At 40.8% G+C, this 20911-nt stretch overlaps 1 protein-coding gene across 4 annotated transcripts in view; it reads left to right on the top strand.

The window, feature by feature from the left end:
- pgap6 (post-glycosylphosphatidylinositol attachment to proteins 6) overlaps window positions 1-20911 on the top strand; it is a 51031-nt gene that overhangs the window by 18080 nt on the left and 12040 nt on the right. For 2 of the 4 annotated variants that reach the window (XR_011347313.1, XM_069906058.1), the window contains exons 9-14: window positions 67-209; window positions 3440-3618; window positions 4647-4793; window positions 6967-7083; window positions 10746-10944; window positions 14740-14838. Coding sequence is in view for 2 of the 4 variants with exons in the window: in XM_069906058.1 (XP_069762159.1) it covers window positions 67-209; window positions 3440-3618; window positions 4647-4793; window positions 6967-7083; window positions 10746-10944; window positions 14740-14838 (884 nt within the window). In the remaining 2 variants the exon portion in view is untranslated. Of the gene's footprint in view, window positions 1-66; window positions 210-3439; window positions 3619-4646; window positions 4794-6966; window positions 7084-10745; window positions 10945-14739; window positions 14839-15609; window positions 15815-20911 lie in introns of those variants that run through there. The other 2 variants (XM_069906059.1, XR_011347314.1) reach the window with 2 other exon arrangements.

Genomic DNA, 20911 nt, shown 5'->3' with positions numbered 1-20911 from the left:
AACATTAAAGTGAATAAAATATTCACTGCTGTAAATAAATATTAAACAGGGTTTTCTGCCTTTTAGCAATCTGAATTGTCAGAAGGAATCTGCATTGGTAACTGTATCTACTGTACTGAATCCCTGTATCGGTGATTGTGGTGTATATGGAGAATGCAGACTTCTTCGAACGCATGGATATCTTTATGCTGCATGTGTTTGTAAAGCAGGTAGGTACAACTTTACCAAATAAGGGGGTGGTCACTCTCGCACACAAAAAGCAATCTCATGCACAATCATTTATAGCAGTCCAGTCACAGGGCTTGTTTGTCAAGAGAATTACAGTAGATATTTGAGTATAATGCTAAAAGAATTTCCCCCTTTTCCCCCTCAAAAATAGGGGAGGGGGCACATTATACACAGGAGCAAAATTAATTTTTTTTTCCTCTGCAACTTGCAGCGCGATTCAGGCAACCAGGTGAGTGGTAGTCGGCAGCGCGACTCGGGCAGCCAGGCAAGCGGTAGTCGGCAGCGCGACTTGGGCGGGCAAGCAGTAGATGCCAGCGTGATGCGGCCGGGCGAGCGGTAGTCAGCAGCACGACTCAGGCGGTCGGGTGGGCTAATGGTAGTTGGTAGCGCATCTCAGGCGGCCGAGCGGTAGTCAGCAGTGCGATTCGGCTGGCCAGGCAGGCGGGCGAGCGGTAGTCAGCAGCGTGACTCGGGCGGCCAGGTGAGGGGTAGTTGGCAGTGCAACTCGGGCGGGTGAGGGGACGGGTGGTCGTGAGAGACGGCAGCGCGACTTGGGCGGGTGAGCAAGGGGTAGTTGGCAGTGCGACTCGGGTGGGCGGGCGAGTGGTCGATGCCAGCGTGACTCAGGCGGGTGAGTGGAGGGGGGGGTCATATTATACACGGGGGTAAAATTTTTCCCCTCAAAAATGGGGTCGGATTATACATAGAATGCATTATACACGAATATTTACGGTAACTGATTACTCCAGGTGTGTGAAGTATTGTCCTTTGTGGTCTTTCCAGAATAGCTCAGCTGCACACACTCTCTCTGTCGCCTGCATTATCACATTGATAATACAAAAAAAAGCTAGACATTGTGATTGACAGACAAAAGTATGTGAGTATAAATTGCCACAGATTTAATATTGTTCGGGGAACATAAGAAAAAGGAGCAGGAGTAGGTCAGCTGGGGTCTATAGAGTCTGCAGGAGAGGAGTAGGCCATCTGGCCTATAGAGTCTGCAGGCGCAGGTCCTGCCTGGGGCCGGAGTTGGCGCACGGGTTGCAAGATCTTCGGCCGCCGCGCGGCGGCCGAAGATCGTGCAACCCGTGCGCCAACTCCGGCCCCAGGCAGTCTTGCCCCCGCCCGCCCACCCGCCCGTGCATGCGCCTGCAGGCGCAGGAGGAGGCCATTTGGCCTATGGAGTCTGCTCTGCCTTTTAATAAGATTATGGCGACGTGCCCCCTCATAATTTCCCTACTATAAAAAAAATCTACCCAATGATGTCTTAAATAAATTTAATGAGGCAACTTCTACTGCTTCCTTTAGCAGAAAATTTCACAGATTCGTAACTCTGGGAATAGCAGTTTTTCCTTTTTAATATTTTTATTGATTTTCACATATAAATATGTACATACAAAACAATTATGCATAATATTAATGATAAATAACAAATTAGGTAACACAAAACTAGAAAGCACAATCATAATTCAAAATTACATCAAGTAGAAAAATATATATTTTCAGTAACAGCATTTGAAAAAATTAGGATATGAAAATAAGAATGGTCACCACAGCATTTGAAACCTTATATTTGAATTACTAATTGAATAACGTATCTTTTCTAAATTTAAACAGGGGATAGTGTCCCTCAGCCATTGAGCATGAGTGGGTGGGGCAGTATCCTTCCATCTAAATACTGCACCTCCAGCCAGGAGAGATGCAAAATATAGAATGTGGCATTTAATTGGAATTAGAAGACTATCATCTTCTCCAACAGTTTTTCATAATTTTTGTTCTAAATCTGCTCCCCTGAATCTTGAGGCCATGTCCTCTAGATCTAATTTCACCTACCAGTGGAAACAACTTTCCTGCCTCTTTCTTATCTGTCCCTTTCATAATTTTATGGTTTTATAGGATTCTCATTCTTCAAGTTCCAAGCAACTCAATCTCTTCTCATGATACTGCTCCCCTCATCTCCCAAATCAACCTGATGAAGCTCCTCTGCACTGCCTCCAAACCCAGCATATCTTACCTCAAGTAATGAGATCAGAAGTGCACCCAGTACTCCAGCTGAGGCCTCACTAGTACCCAATACAGTGGCAGCTCCCGCATCTTAAATTCATTCCCTCTAGCGACGGAGAGCAACATTCCATTTGCCTCCTTGATTACCTATTTCACCTGCAAATTATTTTTTCTGTTCATTCACAAGTTCTCCCAAGTCCATCTGCGCAACAAGGTGCTGCAAGTTTTCACTCCTTGAATAATAATTGGATCCATTTTTCTTTTAACGTGGAGGACCTAGCATTTACCAGTATTATACCCAGTTAATCTATGTCTCTGCAGACTATGTGCACTCTGGACAATTTGCTTTACCACTCATCTTGATGTAATCCATGAGATTAGATGTGCTTCACTTGGTCCCCTTTTCCAAATTCTCAGTGTATTTTGTGAACAGGTGAAGGCCCAGCACTGATCCCTGCAGCACTCTGTTCAACAGTGATTTCCAGCCAGAGAAACTCATTTATCTCAACTCTCTGCCTTTCATTGGTTAAAGTATTCCCTTTCCATACCAATACACTATCCCAATTCTGTATCCTGCACTATTGATAGGTCTTATATGCAGCACTTCATTGAACGCCTTTTGAGACTCCAAATCTTTGTTTCCTTTTAAAGTTTTCCAATGTTTCTATTTTCCCATTACTTTTCACTTTAATTTTATGATCTACATTATTTCCTTTATCATCCTTCCTTTTGTGCTCTCTGTTTTAATTGGATTGAGCACTTTGAAAATGTCCATTGTTCTTCAACTGCCCCACCATATAAGCTGTATTCCCAGTGCATGCTGGCCAACTTCTTCCCCCATCCCTTTGTAGACTCCCTTGTTTAGGCACTGCCTTTAGATTGAACTATTTCACCCTCTATCTCTTTGACAAATTCAATCACACTGTGATTACTCTTTCCAAGAGGAGCCCTAACAACAAGATCACTAATTTTACCCGACTCATTGCACAGGACCAAATCTAAGATAGAATGCTCCCTTGTAGGTTCAGTAACACACTGTTCAAGAAACCTATCCGCATGTTGAAAGACTTCTGGATGTAAATGTATAATTGCACAACTTCAAATGAAGCCCTACTCTTCTAGTTCAATAAAACATTATTGCTCATGCTTTATGGTTGCTTTGAATAGGGAAATTAAGTTTGCCTTTTCTTATGTGTAAATTCCTTAGGCTGGAATGGATGGAGCTGCACAGATGATACCCATGCTCAATCATACAGGCAGCAATTGCTTGCAACTCTCCTATTGACAATGAGTAATCTAATGTTCATTCCACCGATTGTGGTTGCTATACATCGCTATTACTTTGTAGAGGCTGCTGTGTATCTCTTCACCATGGTTTTCTCAACGGTAATCTTAAGATCAATAGGCATACTGTTAACAATGTGTTAATTCCAATTTTGATCAAAATGATTAATATAATTTTAGTTTAGTTATCCTTTTTACTTGGCACGGCATGGTTAGAGTAGTGTAATGCTGTTACAGTGCCAGCGACTCCGGTTTCCTCCCACCTTTCAAAACGTACCAGGGTTGTAGGTTAATTGGGTGGCACAGGGCCCTAAGGGCCTGTTACTGTGCTGTATATCTAGATCTATATTGTGGTATAGTTATAATAAACTATGTCCAAGAAAAGCAATGTCTTTTGATATTTCCCCACTGGAAATGATATTCATGAATAAGCAGATGGACGAAAATAATAACTAGGCTTTCTAATTTAGAAAAAGTTATGATTTTATTTTCTTTTCCCTCTTCTTGCAAATTCCAATGGGAAATGGGTCAAGCACTATGTGTCATGTGTTTGGAACTTCTCCATATTAACAGACATTTAAGAAATTGCCCAAAAAAAGTAAATCTATATTTATAAAATAACTGTGGGGAAAATGATTTGTTGGGGAGAAATTATTTCTGGCTGCCAGAATGCAAGTGTATGCTTTGGTTTCACCCTCCTTCTAACATTTAGTTCAATTGAAAACAAAATTTCTCTCTTTACCATTTGAGGCCTATTTGTACTTGTAACTTTAAAGGTAGCTTGTTTTGCATTTGTGTTTACGTTTGTATCTAAGGCATGATGGTTTTGTAACGTAGCTAGCCTGGGTAGAAATCTCTTGTTACCTGAAGGGTATTAGCAAAACTTGATTTATATGTTGTCCCAGTAGCTTTCATGGTTGTTTTCTGGTCCTATGCAGTACCAATTTTTAATTAAATGTATTTCATCATATTGTCATGCACCCCTGACCTCTGAGTTTTTTAAAATTTAGTGCCAATTTAAATGTTGCTATTGAAACACTAAAACTGTCCATTGTAGAATGGCTGTCATTTAACATTTGTTTTAGTCAAATTTTGAATCAATGACAATTTATAACAAACATTTCTTGCAGTTTTATCATGCGTGTGATCAACCAGGAATTGCAGTCTTGTGCATTATGGAATATGATACACTTCAATACTGTGATTTCCTTGGCTCAGTCGTGTCTGTGTGGGTTACTGTTCTATGTATGGCTAGATTAAAACCTCAACTTAAGTATGTAAGTATTAACTATTATTTTTTGAAGGAATATTTGTTTTTGGCATCCTCAGGAATGTTTTATGATTTGAGTTATCATCAAAATGCTTCAATGTTTATTGCGTTATTAAACAAATCAAAGTGCATTTTGTAAAGCCAGTAAACTGTTTATGCAAAATTGGCTGTCCAGAACAAAATATACAAACTTCCAGACCAGACACCGAGGAGATCTGGATCTGCTTTGGATTCGGTTAATTTTCCATGTGAGTAGAGAAAGAATGTATGACGTAACTGACATAAAAGTGTAGCACCTGATCTCGTGTGGAATAAGTAACAGTGCTGAATGGAGAAATATTTGTAGAAGACACGTTTGTAACTTTAAAGGCAAAGTGATGGAAGTTGCCTGCATGGACTTTAACAAGTCATTTCACAAGGCCCTACATCACACATGTCAAACTTTGGCCCGCGATATAATTATATTTGGCCCGCAAGATCATTTCAAAAATGTATTAGAGGTGGCCCGCCCTGCAGCGAGAGCCGATGCTGTTTTTCAGTAATGTCACCCCCCACCATCCTCCCCCTTCATTGCACATCCTTCCCCATTGTAACACGAGAAATTGTAACACGAGAAGTCTGTCGATGTCATCAGCCGGCAAGCCAGTTGGAAGGCTCCCCGCACAACCAGTCACTTCTCCCACCTGTCGAGCGGTGCGGCGGATGGGCGAGCGCCTGTGATTTCCTGTCGGCGCGTCGGGCATGGCAGGCTGCGCACGGCCCCCGGGCAGCGTGAGCCCTGCGCGACTGGCACCGGACGGCCCTTCCACAGCGCGAGCGCACTTCTCCCGGTCGCCACGGCCTTCAGCGCTTGCACCCGCGCGGACCCCAGGGACGGCTGGTTCGGCCCTGCATGTGAAGAGAGAGATGGTGGCTATCCGCAAAGGCTGATCGGCAGCGCGCTGGGCCTGAGTGGGTGGGTAAACAGGGGTAGGAAGAGGGTGTAGGTGAGGAGTAATGGGCAGGGGAAGTTATGGTGGTGCGAGGGGCAGTTAGAGGGAGGGATGAGTAGAAGGAGGGGTGGATAGGGAAGAGGTAAAAGGGGAGGGGCAGGGCGAGTAGGGGAGGGGTGATTAGAGGGTGAGAGACGGGTAGAGGGGGGAACAGGTTGCGGGGAGAGGCAGTAGAGGGGCGTGTATAGGATGGGGTGGGTAGAGGCAGAGTGAGTAGAGGTTGGGTAAAGGACTGGTCAGGTAGAGGGATGGTGGGTCGAGGGTGAATAGAGGCCTAGAGCCTGAGGAGTGAGCAGGAAATGCTGAGTCCTGATGCAGGCCAAAATGGACACAGCCTGTGAATGCTGACTACATCTCCACAGGGACCAAATAGGTTTCCCTCAGGTCAAGCAAAGGGTGAACTTGAGCTACCTACTCCTGACCTGTAACATTATCCTCCTAAAGTGATATCCTAAAGTTTAACATTACATATGTTGAAAGAAGAGAAAACATGCAGATGTTGTTGAAAATTTTCAATAAATATTTAGTTCGGCCCTCGACTTAGTCCAAGTTTTTAATTTTGGCCCTCCGTGAATTTGAGTTTGACACCCCTGCCCTACATGATAGGTTAGTCCAGAAAGTCTGATTGAATGAGATCCAGCTTGAGCTGCCCAAATGGATGCAGAATTGGCTTGATGGTTAGAATCATAGGGTAGTAATGGAATGTTGTTATTCAGATTAGAGGCCTATGACTATTGGAGTACTGCAGTGATTAGTGCCGGACCCAACTGTTTGTCATCTACAAAAAGGACTCGATGACAATGAGATTAACATGGTTAATAAGTTTGTAGATAAATCCAAGGTTAGTGGTGTTGTTAATGGTGAAGAAGATTATCTATGATTACAACAAGATCTAGATGAACAGGTAAATGAACAAGGAATGACAGATGGAAATTAACTTGGGAAAGGTGTTGCATTTTGGAAGGTTTAACTTGGGTGGGACTTGTGAAGTAAATGGTAAGGCCCTAGAGACGCCCAAGACAAGTCAAACGTCCTGCTTTTTAAAAAAAAAATTGAATGTTGGAGGGTTGCATGTATTTTTTAAGAGGATAGATCAAAGCTGAATGCTTTATAATAATATCTTAGAATCTTTAAAATGTTACTGTAGAAACGTACATTTACACTTCAATTTTTATTTCATTATTAAAGGTACTTTTTATTCTCGGCACCTTATTGATTGCTATGTCAGTGCAATTAGATCGCCGTGGTCTTTGGAACTTACTTGGGCCTTGCCTTGTTGCCCTGCTGATCATGTTCATTGCATGGGTGAGTTTAAATTTTCATATTAAGTTATAAAAACAGATGAATTTTATGATAACTTTAATTAGTGGATGGAAATAATTACTATACCTTGAAGACAAATTACTTCTGCTCCAATTTAGTCAGGAGAGTTCTGATCCAAGAAGATCAGTTCATACTCGTAACAATGATTGAGCAAGATCAATTGGCCAGAATTTGTGTTCCTTTGTGAGCTCTATCCACTTCCTGTTAATCTCAAAGAAATATTGCATTTGTGCTCCATTATTCTCCGATTTGAACTTGTGGTCCAGAACTGTTCCATCAATTGAGGAGTGGCAGGTCCTTCTGCCATGTCGCAATTTCCATCCTCAAAGTGGGTTCAAAACCCGACCCAACCACAAACACTGTAAACTGTTGCATCAAGCTTAGCTATTCCTCTGTCTTTGCTACTCCTCTGTCCTTCCTACCCCTCCGTCTGAGCTACCCCTCCGTCTGAGCTACCCCTCCGTCTGAGCTACCCCTCCGTCTGAGCTACCCCTCCGTCTGAGCTACCCCTCCGTCTGAGCTACCCCTCCGTCTGAGCTACCCCTCCGTCTGAGCTACCCCTCCGTCTGAGCTACCCCTCCGTCTGAGCTACCCCTCCGTCTGAGCTACCCCTCCGTCTGAGCTACCCCTCCGTCTGAGCTACCCCTCCGTCTGAGCTACCCCTCCGTCTGAGCTACCCCTCCGTCTGAGCTACCCCTCCGTCTGAGCTACCCCTCCGTCTGAGCTACCCCTCCGTCTGAGCTACCCCTCCGTCTGAGCTACCCCTCCGTCTGAGCTACCCCTCCGCCTGAGCTACCCCTCCGCCTGAGCTACCCCTCCGCCTGAGCTACCCCTCCGCCTGAGCTACCCCTCCGCCTGAGCTACCCCTCCGCCTGAGCTACCCCTCCGCCTGAGCTACCCCTCCGCCTGAGCTACCCCTCCGCCTGAGCTACCCCTCCGCCTGAGCTACCCCTCCGCCTGAGCTACCCCTCCGCCTGAGCTACCCCTCCGCCTGAGCTACCCCTCCGCCTGAGCTACCCCTCCGCCTGAGCTACCCCTCCGCCTGAGCTACCCCTCCGCCTGAGCTACCCCTCCGCCTGAGCTACCCCTCCGCCTGAGCTACCCCTCCGCCTGAGCTACCCCTCCGCCTGAGCTACCCCTCCGCCTGAGCTACCCCTCCGCCTGAGCTACCCCTCCGCCTGAGCTACCCCTCCGCCTGAGCTACCCCTCCGCCTGAGCTACCCCTCCGCCTGAGCTACCCCTCCGCCTGAGCTACCCCTCCGCCTGAGCTACCCCTCCGCCTGAGCTACCCCTCCGCCTGAGCTACCCCTCCGCCTGAGCTACCCCTCCGCCTGAGCTACCCCTCCGCCTGAGCTACCCCTCCGCCTGAGCTACCCCTCCGCCTGAGCTACCCCTCCGCCTGAGCTACCCCTCCGCCTGAGCTACCCCTCCGCCTGAGCTACCCCTCCGCCTGAGCTACCCCTCCGCCTGAGCTACCCCTCCGCCTGAGCTACCCCTCCGCCTGAGCTACCCCTCCGCCTGAGCTACCCCTCCGCCTGAGCTACCCCTCCGCCTGAGCTACCCCTCCGCCTGAGCTACCCCTCCGCCTGAGCTACCCCTCCGCCTGAGCTACCCCTCCGCCTGAGCTACCCCTCCGTCTGAGCTACCCCTCCGTTTAGCCAATACAGACAAAAGGTATTTTAGAAACTATTCAAATTATTACAGGATTTAAAAAAATTAGATGCTTAAAAAGTTTTGCACATTGGAAAAAATGGATTGCCTTGGTTCTTACCTTATTGCTTTCTCTATTGAAATAAATGGAATTTGTTTTCTGCACTCCTGGTGCAGGTTTGTTGGATCCCCCACCATAAGTGGTTGAGACTAGCATTGGTTGGAAACAACCACAGACAGCTAACTGTGACTTTGGAATGCCCAGGTTTGCATGTGCATGCATGGAGACGTGGAAATTCCTTTCAGCCATTTTGCAAAGTTAATTATGGCTTGCCTAGATTCCGTTCAATATCTAGATGATTTGGAACTTGCCACTGATAAAGTCTTCACAGCAACTACTGATGATGGTGTGATATAGCATCCCTCAAGATCCATTTGCATCAGCTTTGTGAAGTCTGCTTCCATACTGCTAGCTTTATGCAGCTTTGATTATGATCCACTGAGATTATTGTGTGCAGGTCCAGTCACCTCGCTGTAGGATAGATGTAATTTAAACTAAAAGTGTTGAAAAGATTCACGGGAATGACGTTTGGACTGAGGTCTGAGTTGCAAGGAGAGAGTGAATCGATTATGACTTTTCTCGCTGAGGCTGAGTGGTAACTTTATAGAAATTTATAAAATTATGAGAGGCATAGGGTAAATATTCATTGTAATTTTCTCAGGGTAGACGAGTTGAAAACTAGAAGGCTTAGGGGAAAAATTTGAAGGGAATCTGGGGAGCATTTCTTTTACATAGAGGGTGATGGGAATATGGAATGATGTTGGAGACAGGTACAATTATAATGTTTAAAACATATTTGGATAGGTATGTGGGCCAAATGAAGGCAAATCAGATGAGTGTAGAAAGGCAACTTGGTTGGCATGGATGAGTTGGGCTGTGTAACTATAAATTGAATTTGTTGTAATCATTCTCTCTCCAAACTGTACCTGCACAAAAGTCTGTTTTCTGTGCCTTTCCATTCCTTGTAATGTAAAGGGGGGTATTAGAATGATTATGGATAAATATGTCTTTAAAAGAGATAGATTGTGGTGGTTTAGTCTAGATCACTTCACAGAGTAACATTTTACAAAAGACATTTCATTTAAAATGCAAGAGCTTTGCTGAAGCTAGACTTTGAAGCTCTGGTTGATTTCACAGAGACAGTAGAACTGCTTTGGAAAAAACTTCAAAAGGAGGTGCAGATGGAACAGAGTCCAGGCTCAAGTACTGATAAGATCTTTCAAAGATTGGGTTTGGAGGCTTGGGAGAGGTTTTTAGTTTTTACAAGCAGAGAGAGGAAAAAAAACAAACAGGATTCTTCTCAGAGAGAGAAGTCAGTTCAACAGTAACAGTTGAAGCTGCAAAATGGCAAGCTGGCAGGCTTGTTGAAAGACCCCATTTTGAAGATGGGTTGTGAGTTCTGAGTTTAGCCTGTTCAAAACCCTTGTAGTTCTTACAAGAGGGAATGGTTGGTTAGAGTGTTTCTCCAGAAATAAGGGAAACCTGTGGTGACCTGGAAGAAGAGGTTATCATTTTGAAAATCCATGATGGGGCAAGTTTCTTTGGCAAGACACTGAAGTGACTGATTGGAGGAAATCAGTTAGTGTGTGTCCAATGAGGAACAAGAATCTTCCTGAGTGGTAACCATTTAATTTTAAATGCCAGAGCCTGGTGAAGATTAATAAATGTTAAATTCTGTGCACTGTATAAGAATTGCCTGATACCGGTGAACTTGGAGAAGTGAATGTGTTCATATGCTTGTAGTTTGTAGTGCTGAATGTGTTCAAGTGATAAATTTCTCTGGAATCCAATAAAGGAAGGGGAGTTCAGTTTATTCACTGTTAAAATTGGTACTCTTTTGATTAGATTTTTTAAGTGGAGCAATTAAATCCACAGTGTTTCGTAGGTTTTTTAAATTTAAAATAGTAAATGGGTACTTATTCATCCCTTTCAGGTGTCTCAGTGTGTGAAACGCTGGCATTGCTATCCTCCAACGTGGAAACGCTGGGTATTTTTCTTATTGCCAGGAATTGGTGCTGCATTAATTGCTATCGCTGTGTATGGATTTCTGGAAACAAAGGAGAACTATTATTATACACACAGCATTTGGCATATTCTTGTAGCTGGAAGTGTGGTATTTTTGTTACCACCAGGTAAAAAACACATGAACCTCTGGTTGTGGACACACAAATTTACATGTCGATATCAGATTTGTTCTAATGTAAAAGAAGACTTGTATGTTGTCTGCTGAATACACAATTTAACTATATTTACTGAATCGGAGGAAACAGTTATTTTTATAACAGGAATATTGTTAAATTGTTTTCAGTTGTTACACTTTAAAAGTAGTGGTAAAAGAAATAATGACACAAAATACATTTTAAACTTCTATACAATTAACAAGAGGATTTAATTCATTTTTGACTTTTCGCAAGATACCAAACAGATTTTTACAAATGATTGAAAGAGGCATTAGATGTTTAACAAAGAGGTAGTCACATGTACATAATTGGTCTATCATAATTTTGGCTAATACATTAGAATTTGATTAATTTTATTTTCTGTAATCCAGAATACAAAAGTGTATTCTTGTTGAAGATACTGAAAGTCTTAATTTCTAATGAAGCATTTGGAAATTCATCATTTGTAACAAAGGCAGTGGAAGGGAAGATTTAGACTCATAGGATATGACCCATGGACATTTTAATGTCTTAGCTATGGACACCAAAGAACTGAAAATGATTTTAAATGCAGTAAGTAGCACTTAAAAAAAGAAAATTAAAAGGGGTGATATCTTCTTCTGAATTTTTCCATGAATTGGTCATTCACATCTCCCTACCCACCAGTAGTTCTCTGGGTAAATTCTCTACTTTGTAAGGCAGGCTCCCTGGCAAACAACCAAGAGTTGCATTTTTAGTGAGTTGTACCGTGTTACAATGAATCTGTATTTAAAGGTCCTTGCTACGTGTACGAATTACCAAAAATGCCTGCCTGCTTTTTGATCATTTGGAGGTACCAGAGAGATCATTTCATTTGTGGAACCAGGCCAACTGCAGAGCATGGAAGGAAATTGCATGATGTGTTCTAATTTTTAACAGGAACAATCCATACATGAAAATGTTAAATATTTTGAAAATATTATTTAACAGTTTCCTAGACATTTCTGATGCATTGAAAGTCTCCCATTCTTATATAGCATACTAAGGTGCATCTTCTATCTACCTGCACACATTTTAGATCATGATCGAGAAAGAGGATTTTAAAGAATTAAATAAATTAGTAAATTCACTCTGGTTGCCTCTGGGTAGTCAGCAACATACATCCGTGCAATTTTAAGATTTTTCTTTCATTTTGTTTATTAATGAGCGTGCCATTGGCAAGACAAGCTCTATCTTTCCCAAAATGCCTTTGGAAATAGTGATGAATTGCCACCTCGTCACTGCAGTTCTGTAGAATGTAGCAGCCATTCTCAATGGAGGCTGCAGCACATTTAAGTAAAAGCCTTGCTTTCTTTTCACCTCATAAGAAATTTTTTTTATGTAGTCCGAGAGAAGGGTGGAAGAAACCAAAACTTGACTGCTTCACGAGAAAGGGGGCCCATAAACTTTGAGCAGAGTACTAGGAGAGGGCTGGAGTGGTCATATATTTATTTAAAAAAACTTGAGAATGGCTGGATTATAGTATTCTCAGTGTGCTTCTGATGGGGAGTTCCTGGATTTAGACCCGTTAATGACACTTGTAGGTGAAAATGATGTGTGACTTTGCCGAAAACATGCTGGCTGGCGGTGGTTCTAAGTCTCTGCTGTTCTTTTCATTCCATGTGGTAAAGGGAAAAAAAGTTTGGGAGGTGCTGTTGAACAAACCTTGATGAGATTCTGCGGTACATTTTCTAGTTGCTGTAGCTTGCAGGTGTCATTGGTCAAGACAATATTTACTACTAGAGTAACCTGCTCTAAAATTTTATCATGCAACTAGTTTTGCCCTATTGCAATTATAACTGGTTTGCTAGAATATCTGCTTTAAGTTGTCTTACCTTTTTCAAAAATGAAGTCTTTGGTATTGTGGTAGAAAATGCCCAAAAATGTTTCAAAACAAAACACGTAAAGATGTTTTTTTTTCCAAGTTATGGTCTCATTTTTGATGTTTGCTGCGTTATTGTAGAAAAAATCTAATTCCTGACACATTTAGCTTCATGAAAATGGCTAAAAAGAACTTGCATCCAAATAGAATTTCATTTCTGCACACGTGCTTTACCGTATGAATATTTGCAAATGTCGAATTGTACAAATTGATAGCACTGTGGGAGATATTTTTATTAATTTACATCTTGGGCACATTGGATACTGATTTAGAACAAAATTTGCCCATGGCATGATAGATCTTTCGATATGAAATACATGTACACTAGATTTAAAAAAAAAAACGAGTTGCATTAATATATAAAATCACATTAGAGCATAGAGCTCTATAGGGACAGGCCAATAATTCAAGTTGAGGATGAGATTTGAGAAATTTTAAAGGAGATCTGAGGGGAAATTTTTTTCTATCTAGAGCAGTAAGCAACTGGGATAGTTGAGGCATCGAATGTACAGTGGTATTCTACAGAAACAGACCAAGATGTCTGTATCAACCATGATGCCGTCTTAAACTTGGCCCATCTGCCTGCACATGATCCAAATCCCTCCATGTTTTTGTGCCTGTCTAAATGAGTTTTGAACATTACTGTTGTAGGTGCTTCCATCTCCACCATTGGCAGCGAATTCCAGGCCCCTGCCACATTTTCTGTGGGGGAGTAAACTTGCCTTGCGTAATTTCCCCCCTCACCTTAAAGTTATTCCCTCTAGCATTTGACAGAATAATGAAATTTGCCAGGTCTGTCGTAAAGCTACAATTTTTCCCCCCAGGGATACCAAATTTGTTTTGTCCTACTACAATTATAGCTGCTTTGCTTTGAATATCTGCTTTAAGTTGTCTCACCTTTTCCAAAAAATGAAGTATTTCTCTGGTATAATTTTATTGTGGGGGGGAATAAAATCCAATTCCTGACACATTTGTTCATGAGCAACAATGTAAACATGCAAAGACATACAGTATTAGACTTTATCACAGTGTGGATTTTTTTTTTAACCAGCACTAATCCAGCTGTTTCCTGAAGATCCAGATAACTTGAATGAACATGCAATCTGGATGCTTAATCTATGGTTTTGCGTTTGTTCACTTTATTTTTCCTGAGCTATTTCCATCAAATGATTTTTATCATGAGCTCCTCAACAAGCATGGTTTAGGCATGCTGATTAAACAATATGTTATATAAGCTGACTGAATGGTTTAAAAAAAATTTTATAAAGAAACTTGAATATGAAATGCTGCTGTGGTTTACGTGTTTGTTTTAACTGTGCTTATAAATCTTTTAGTCAGACTACTGTTAAAATTAAACTAAGATCTAAATACTGCATTCATTGTAAACTACTGTTTAGAACCTGGACTGCAGAAGTGATTACTTTTTATAAATACAATACTCATTGGAAGGAGCATTGCTATAATTCCAAAACAAACCTGAAAAAAGCTTGACACACCTTGTATGTTCTCTGTGATACTGATATTTTCTTATATGTATATAATAGTAAAGATTCTATGAACTATAATTTGGGTGTGAGAAAATAGAAGTTTCCCATTGAACAATTGAATTTATTCTGCTCTAAACTATTATTTTTATGTAACGATATACAATGCATATTTTGCCGTGCACATTTGCCTTTAATGGGAATTTATATTTTGGGAAAATATATTTAAATCATAATTGTGTATAAACCGTTTAATGGTGGATGCTTTATATCATGTGATGGTTCACCAGCTTAATATAAATTTTATTTTGAAACATTGCAAAATCAATATTTTAATAAATGCCTGAAGTAACTTAAAGTGTTTAAATATGCTCTTATTTTGAGATGGATTTGTAGTTAAACCACTTAAAAACTCATCCATCCGGAAGGTTATGGCAACGTCAGATAAGAACAAGAAAGAGCGGGGACAGCCCTTCCTGGGAGGTAACTGTTTTGTGAGAACAAAATATTTTGATTGATCAGATGGTTAAGATGATGGTTGAGTATTGAAATTGTTAATAGTTATAAATTTGTCAGATGAATTTGAAGTGATTAGAAAATTGAATACATATTGTATTTCATGTTTTTGGGACTTTTCAAAGGGCTGTTACTTCAGATTCAGACAAAATTTTGAGGCCTATGTTTTTAGAACCCTTTACACAAATTGATATACAAGTAATTAATTTGTGATTTTTGTGTTAATGGGCAAGTTTTTTTTTACCAAGTCAGCTAAGAGATCCCACACCCCTGCCAACCCCATTGCCTTAAATTCGCTTGAGCAGCCAATTGGAACCTCTGTGTGATATCTCATTCAAAGGTTAATTTGAATTGCACTGGAATTGTGATGCATCTGTGCTGCTTTGACCAGGTGTGGGATATTTTAGCAGAAGAGAACTAGAGGGGTCATTTATACTGAGAGACTGAGAAAATAGTGTTAAGTATCAGTGTCAGGTGACTGTTGGTATGGTTAAGTGTTCTTGTATCAGAAAATATTTTAATTATCATTGTGTTTGATGTTAATGAATGAATCCCCTCGAATGGAGTCCACTCTTGGTCAACTGTCTGGGCTTCTACTTAATTTGCACATCCATTGCTCACTTCACAATCTTTATGCCTGATTCCTAGGGTTCCATCAGCAATTACCATCTCTCCAGCACTGCATTTTATATTAAACTGCCTTGCAAGGTATTATCTAATGTTTCTCTCTGTGTCCAGGTGCTCAAACAAACCTATTCTGGTCAGTGCTTGCTCCATCAGCGAGTTGATTCTAAGGAATGCACAGGCTATAATACAACTGACCACGAGAGGATAATTAAAGCTGATAGTGTATTGTATCTAATCAGTCTTATTCTGTTACCTCCACTGAATTATTTATTTGTCATGTGTACTAAAATAGAGTAAAATGCTTTTTTGCATTTTGCAGTTGACGTATTTGTGTTCTTTCTTGTAATGGCTTTCAAAAAGTCAAGACTCCCATCTTCCTCAACTTTAATCTGTATGGCTCAATTGCCAAGAAAAAGATGCTGACAGACTTAATTTGACTTTGGCAACAACTCAATCAGCTCTAGGGGAAGTTTCATGTCATATTTAATGTAATACGAAGGGGTGTAGGTTTGTGTTTCATTCCTGTAGTCATGATGGAGTGCAAGGGTATTCTAGATCTTAACACCATTGGAAGTTGTATCCAAATTTTCTTTGAAAGACTGAGAATCCTTATGGACAACCTTCAGAAAGCAACTGATGGGTATGTCCAAAAGGCAGTTTCAGACATTGTCCAGCATGCTTGAAAGACATGAATGCTCAAGAAGCAACAGGTGGAGCTGCTTTCACAACAGTGCTGGCGTGGACATGGGAAACTGGAGACACAGCTCCTCTGAAGGGTTCGACATTTCAGCCCTAATGCCGGTGGCTTTGTATAGGTATTAATAAGCCAGATAGAGGAGCCAATGGTGTTTTAAAACTAAAATCCTCCAGCCACAGGTCTGTGATCAAGAGGCCAGGGTATTTATGAGGGGAGTGGCAGACATTGCAGGGTACCAGAAATGGGGAGAACAACCACTTTTCCTTCCCCTCCCCCCTCCATCCCCTAGCCTTACGATATCTCAGGTTTAGCTTTCTAAACCTTATTTAAGGTTTCCTTTCTCTTTTTGACTGGATTCATGACCTCTCTACTCATCAAAGGATCTCTTATAATTGGAGTCCTTCCTCCTTACCATAAAATGCCTGTCCTTAGAACTCCCACATGTCAATTGTGGACTTGCCCAATAACTGCTGTTCCTATTTTAACTCCACCTAGCTCCTGATTAATACTGTTAGGATTTACCTTCCCCCAATATAATATTTTCCCACAAGGTCCAAGGTTATCCTTGTAATTAGTTTGAACCCAAAATCCTCTCCGACTTAAACTCCAATCACTCGGGCTCCTTCCTTTAATGGACTCTTGACACACTGTTTTTTAAAAATATATATATATAAAATCGCTCCTGGGTTGCACCGAACAAATTCTGCCCCATTTAATAATGTCTCAGTCAAAGCTGCTCATGACAATCCAGTTGCATTTCCATCTTTCTTTATACCTATTCCTTTATTTTCCCAGAGGTTATTTGGAAGCCTAAAGTATAATTCAATCCGAGTGACTGGATCTTTCTAATGTTTTGATCTCCACCCATATTGCCTCAGAAGAAGAACCTTTCAAAGTGTGAATTTCTTCATTTTTAAATTGAAAGATCAGGGTAATGTGGTGAAATGGATATCTGAGGTCAGTGATGAGGGAGATGCCATGGATTAATGAGGGTAAATTCCATGGATTAATGAGGGTAACATTCCTGATTTGACAGTGTGCCACATCTCATGGAAGAGTGAATAATTTCAGAAAATTTCAAATTTGTGGTGATAAGACCACCAGCCGACCGCAGGGGGCGATCTCTGTACCTGCAGGAAGACCACCTCAGGGCTGATTCCACCTGGCTGGCTGTCAATCGGCCAACCTGAATATAGACCTGAGCTGGCCCCTCCTGAGCCAGTCACGTGGGAGCATGTTCAGACTTTCACCTGAATAAAGTTTGTTCTACAGTCTTGAGTTTTGTACTTGCTTGCTGTTACCTCAGTGCACCACAAAATAAAAGCCTCCAAAGCATTTTAATTGGTAACAATTCTGGAAAGAAATGGTCTTGGATAATCCCTGTACCAATTTTAAATGGGTAAGAGCAACACTTGTGAAAACAGTGAAATCCAATGTCTGATTAAATAAAATTTAACAATTTCATGAGTTTTGCAGATCACCAGAACACCTTGAAAACCTTGGTATCCTTCTATGTGGCTAATCAGGCACGTAAGTCTATCCACCATTGACTCATTAATGTTTGTATATTTTTCAAATATTAAAGTACAGAAATAACTTTTTTGGATCTCAAAGAATGACAATCTATGCATTCTTGTAATTTCAGATTTGTAATTCCAAGTGAATGAACAGTAAAAATGGGCCTCATCTAAGTAGTACAAAAAAAAAGTCTAACTTTTATCAGTTAATAATCAGTTAATAGCTGTTTGTGTTCACCTTTACAATAAAATACTGAATATACAGATCTTACTTTCTTTTTGCTTCAATAATTCTCCTTCGATAATTTTTTTTTTGTTTTAAGGATGCACTTTTGATGTTGCCCAATTAATTATTGGTTTTGACATTTAACACTGGGCATGATCCTTCTGGATGTTCAATTTTGTGATTGTCATTGGTCGATAAATTTGAAAAAAACATCTTTAGTTTCCTTGAGTATTCAGATGATTTTACCTATTTTAGAAGAGTTACCATTAATTTCAATGCATGTAATTCAGCTTTGTAACATTTTCAAATTCATTTTTATTACACTGGATTTAACATTGGCAAGAGCTTCCAAATTTCCAAAGTTTATTGTTAAAGCCACATAAATGATAGAGCCTAAAATAACATTGTTCCTGTGACAGATGAAGTCTTTAATGAATTATTTCTTCTAATTATCAGCTGAAATAAGGAACTGCTCTTAACACAAACAGGAATAAATGTGTGTTGAGTATGTTGTAATTTCAATTTATCGGTGCCATGCTTAACATTCCTGTACCCAAATTAGGTTCTATTTTTAGAGTGATATTGAACTTGAAATTCTGTACTTGGCAAATGATATTTTGATTTCTAAATTGAGATCCTTCCTGTATTTGGGTAAATACATTTAAATTATATTTATATTGATTTAGCATTGATTTAAAAATAACAATTTGATTTATTTGCTACGTGTTAATTTTTGGCTCATATGTCTGATTATGGTTGACAAACTATGATTAGGTGATATGTGGTAAATGAAATTATTAAGTGCAGTTCACAGTCAGACTTTTACAGCACAGAAATAAGCCTTTCAGCCCAAAACTTCCATGATAGCCAATTTGCCTATCTGAGTAAATCCCATTTCCTTGTTTTTGGCCCATATTGCTATAAATCTTTCCTATCCATGTACCTATTGAAATGCCTTTTGAATGTTGAAGTGGTACTTGGTTCTACCAAATCCCCTGGCAGCTTGTCCTACCACTGTGGAAAAAGTTTTCCCCTTTGATCCCTTTAAATATTTCCCCTCTCACCTTATACCTGGGCCCTTTAGTTTTTGACTCCCCTAACGCAGTAAAAGGATCTTGACCATCTATACCCCTAATAATGTTATACACCTCCATAAGGTTTCCCCTCATCTTCCTAAGCTTCAGGGAAAAAGCCCCTTCCTATCCAATGTCTCCTAATGATTCAAACCTCCACTCCCCATAACATTCTTGTGAATCTTTACTGCACCCTTTCCAGCTTAATGATATCCTTCCTATTGCTGGGTAATTAGAATTGCACACATTATTCCCATGTGCAGTCTTGCCAATGTCTTGAACCAGTTGAAACATGATGCCCCAACTGTGGAACTCAATATGTGTCAAACACCACTGTCACCACCAATGTCACCATTTTCAGGGAACTATGCGCAGCTATGGTCTCTCTGTACTGCAAAGCTCTCCAGGGTCCTGACATTTACTTTGCAATCCTGCCCTGATTTAGCTTCCAAAAATACATTACCTTGCACTTGTCCAAGTTAAAGTTTATCTGCAAATTTTGGGCTCACTTTCCCAGTAATCTAGATTCTATTGTCATCTTAAATAACCTTTGTTGTCTGCTATACTACCAATTCTGGTTTCATCTCAGGTATCTCAGGTATGGATAGTGATGGCACAGAAATCTCTGCCAGGGCCCCAGTAATTTCATCCTAGCTTCTGACAATGTCCCAAAATACACTTGATCAGGCCCTGGGGATTTATCCACCTTTGTATTAATTTAAATTGCTGGCACATCCTCTTTGCATCTTTCAAGTTATCACAATTCTTTTTCCCAAATTCCTTGATTTACATGGGAAATATTCATTGATGTTCTGGTATTTGCAGATCTTGATTAACAGTGACTTTGTAATCCCCATAAATTTGAATTTCTCCATTGGCTTTCTGGATTGGCATGATGGGAGTTGCCCAATTCTTTCCAGTATTCCTTCATTTTCCAATCTGTTAAGTTGTGATTCAACCTTTACTTTTATTGCAAATGGTACCAATCTGGGCTTAAAGATCTTGGTTTTAACACTTGGTTTCAGGTGTAAATTTGCCTCTTGAATATTTTTTCCAGTTTTGGCTTGTCCTCATCATCCCAGCGTACATTCATTATGGATCAATTTCCATCCAATCTAATTGTGTGATAACCAGTTTCTTCCGAATAGCGCCAGACCCTTAGTGTCAGTGTTTGTCCTTTGTATTCCATGTATACGTTGCATTTCCCAGACACCATGATTTACTCTCCGTGACTGTTTTCAACACCATGTCGAATTCTTTAATGGTGAGTTGGAGTAACAGTTGTGTTTTTTACTTTAGTAGCATTAATGACACCGTAGCCCCACCCCCCCCACCCCCCCACCCCCATCTCCAGCTCCATTCGAAGAGGGTTCATTGTTCATTTTCACTTGGAAGTAGATTTCCGAATTTTTATCCTTTAATCCATAAATATACACAACTTCCAGTATCTTGTCTTCCTCTGAGTCGTTTGTTTCAGTGCTGGGGCTTTCGTCCTTCTCCTCCACGGTTCTTACTCCTGTGGAACGTTTCTCTGATTTAGGTCTTTGCCTTTTATCCTTTTTATTCTTGTTGGCACTTTCCCTTTCCACTTTTCTTGGACACTTGGCTCTGACGTGCCCTTCTTTGCCACAGAGATGATATCAAGATTTTCAGAAATAACAATTCTCTTTGGGAATCCTACTGCAAGGTACTTATTTAGTGCTGCATCCATTTCTTCTGACCCCAAGCATTTATATTAGAAGTGTTCTTATCCTTTAACTATCTTATTTTACTGCAAAAACAAAAAGCCTTGGGATTCTCTTTAATCCTCCTCACCAAGGCTGTTTCATGGCTCTTTTGGTCCTTCCTAATACCCTGCTTGGCAGTTGTTTCACCCAATTATTTCCTGCAATCTTTATAT

The sequence above is a fragment of the Narcine bancroftii genome, chromosome 12 (genome assembly GCF_036971445.1).
Source record: "Narcine bancroftii isolate sNarBan1 chromosome 12, sNarBan1.hap1, whole genome shotgun sequence".
Lineage (NCBI taxonomy): Eukaryota > Metazoa > Chordata > Chondrichthyes > Torpediniformes > Narcinidae > Narcine > Narcine bancroftii.
Note: the sequence above shows the minus strand (reverse complement) of the source record. Positions and strands in the feature narration are given on the sequence as shown.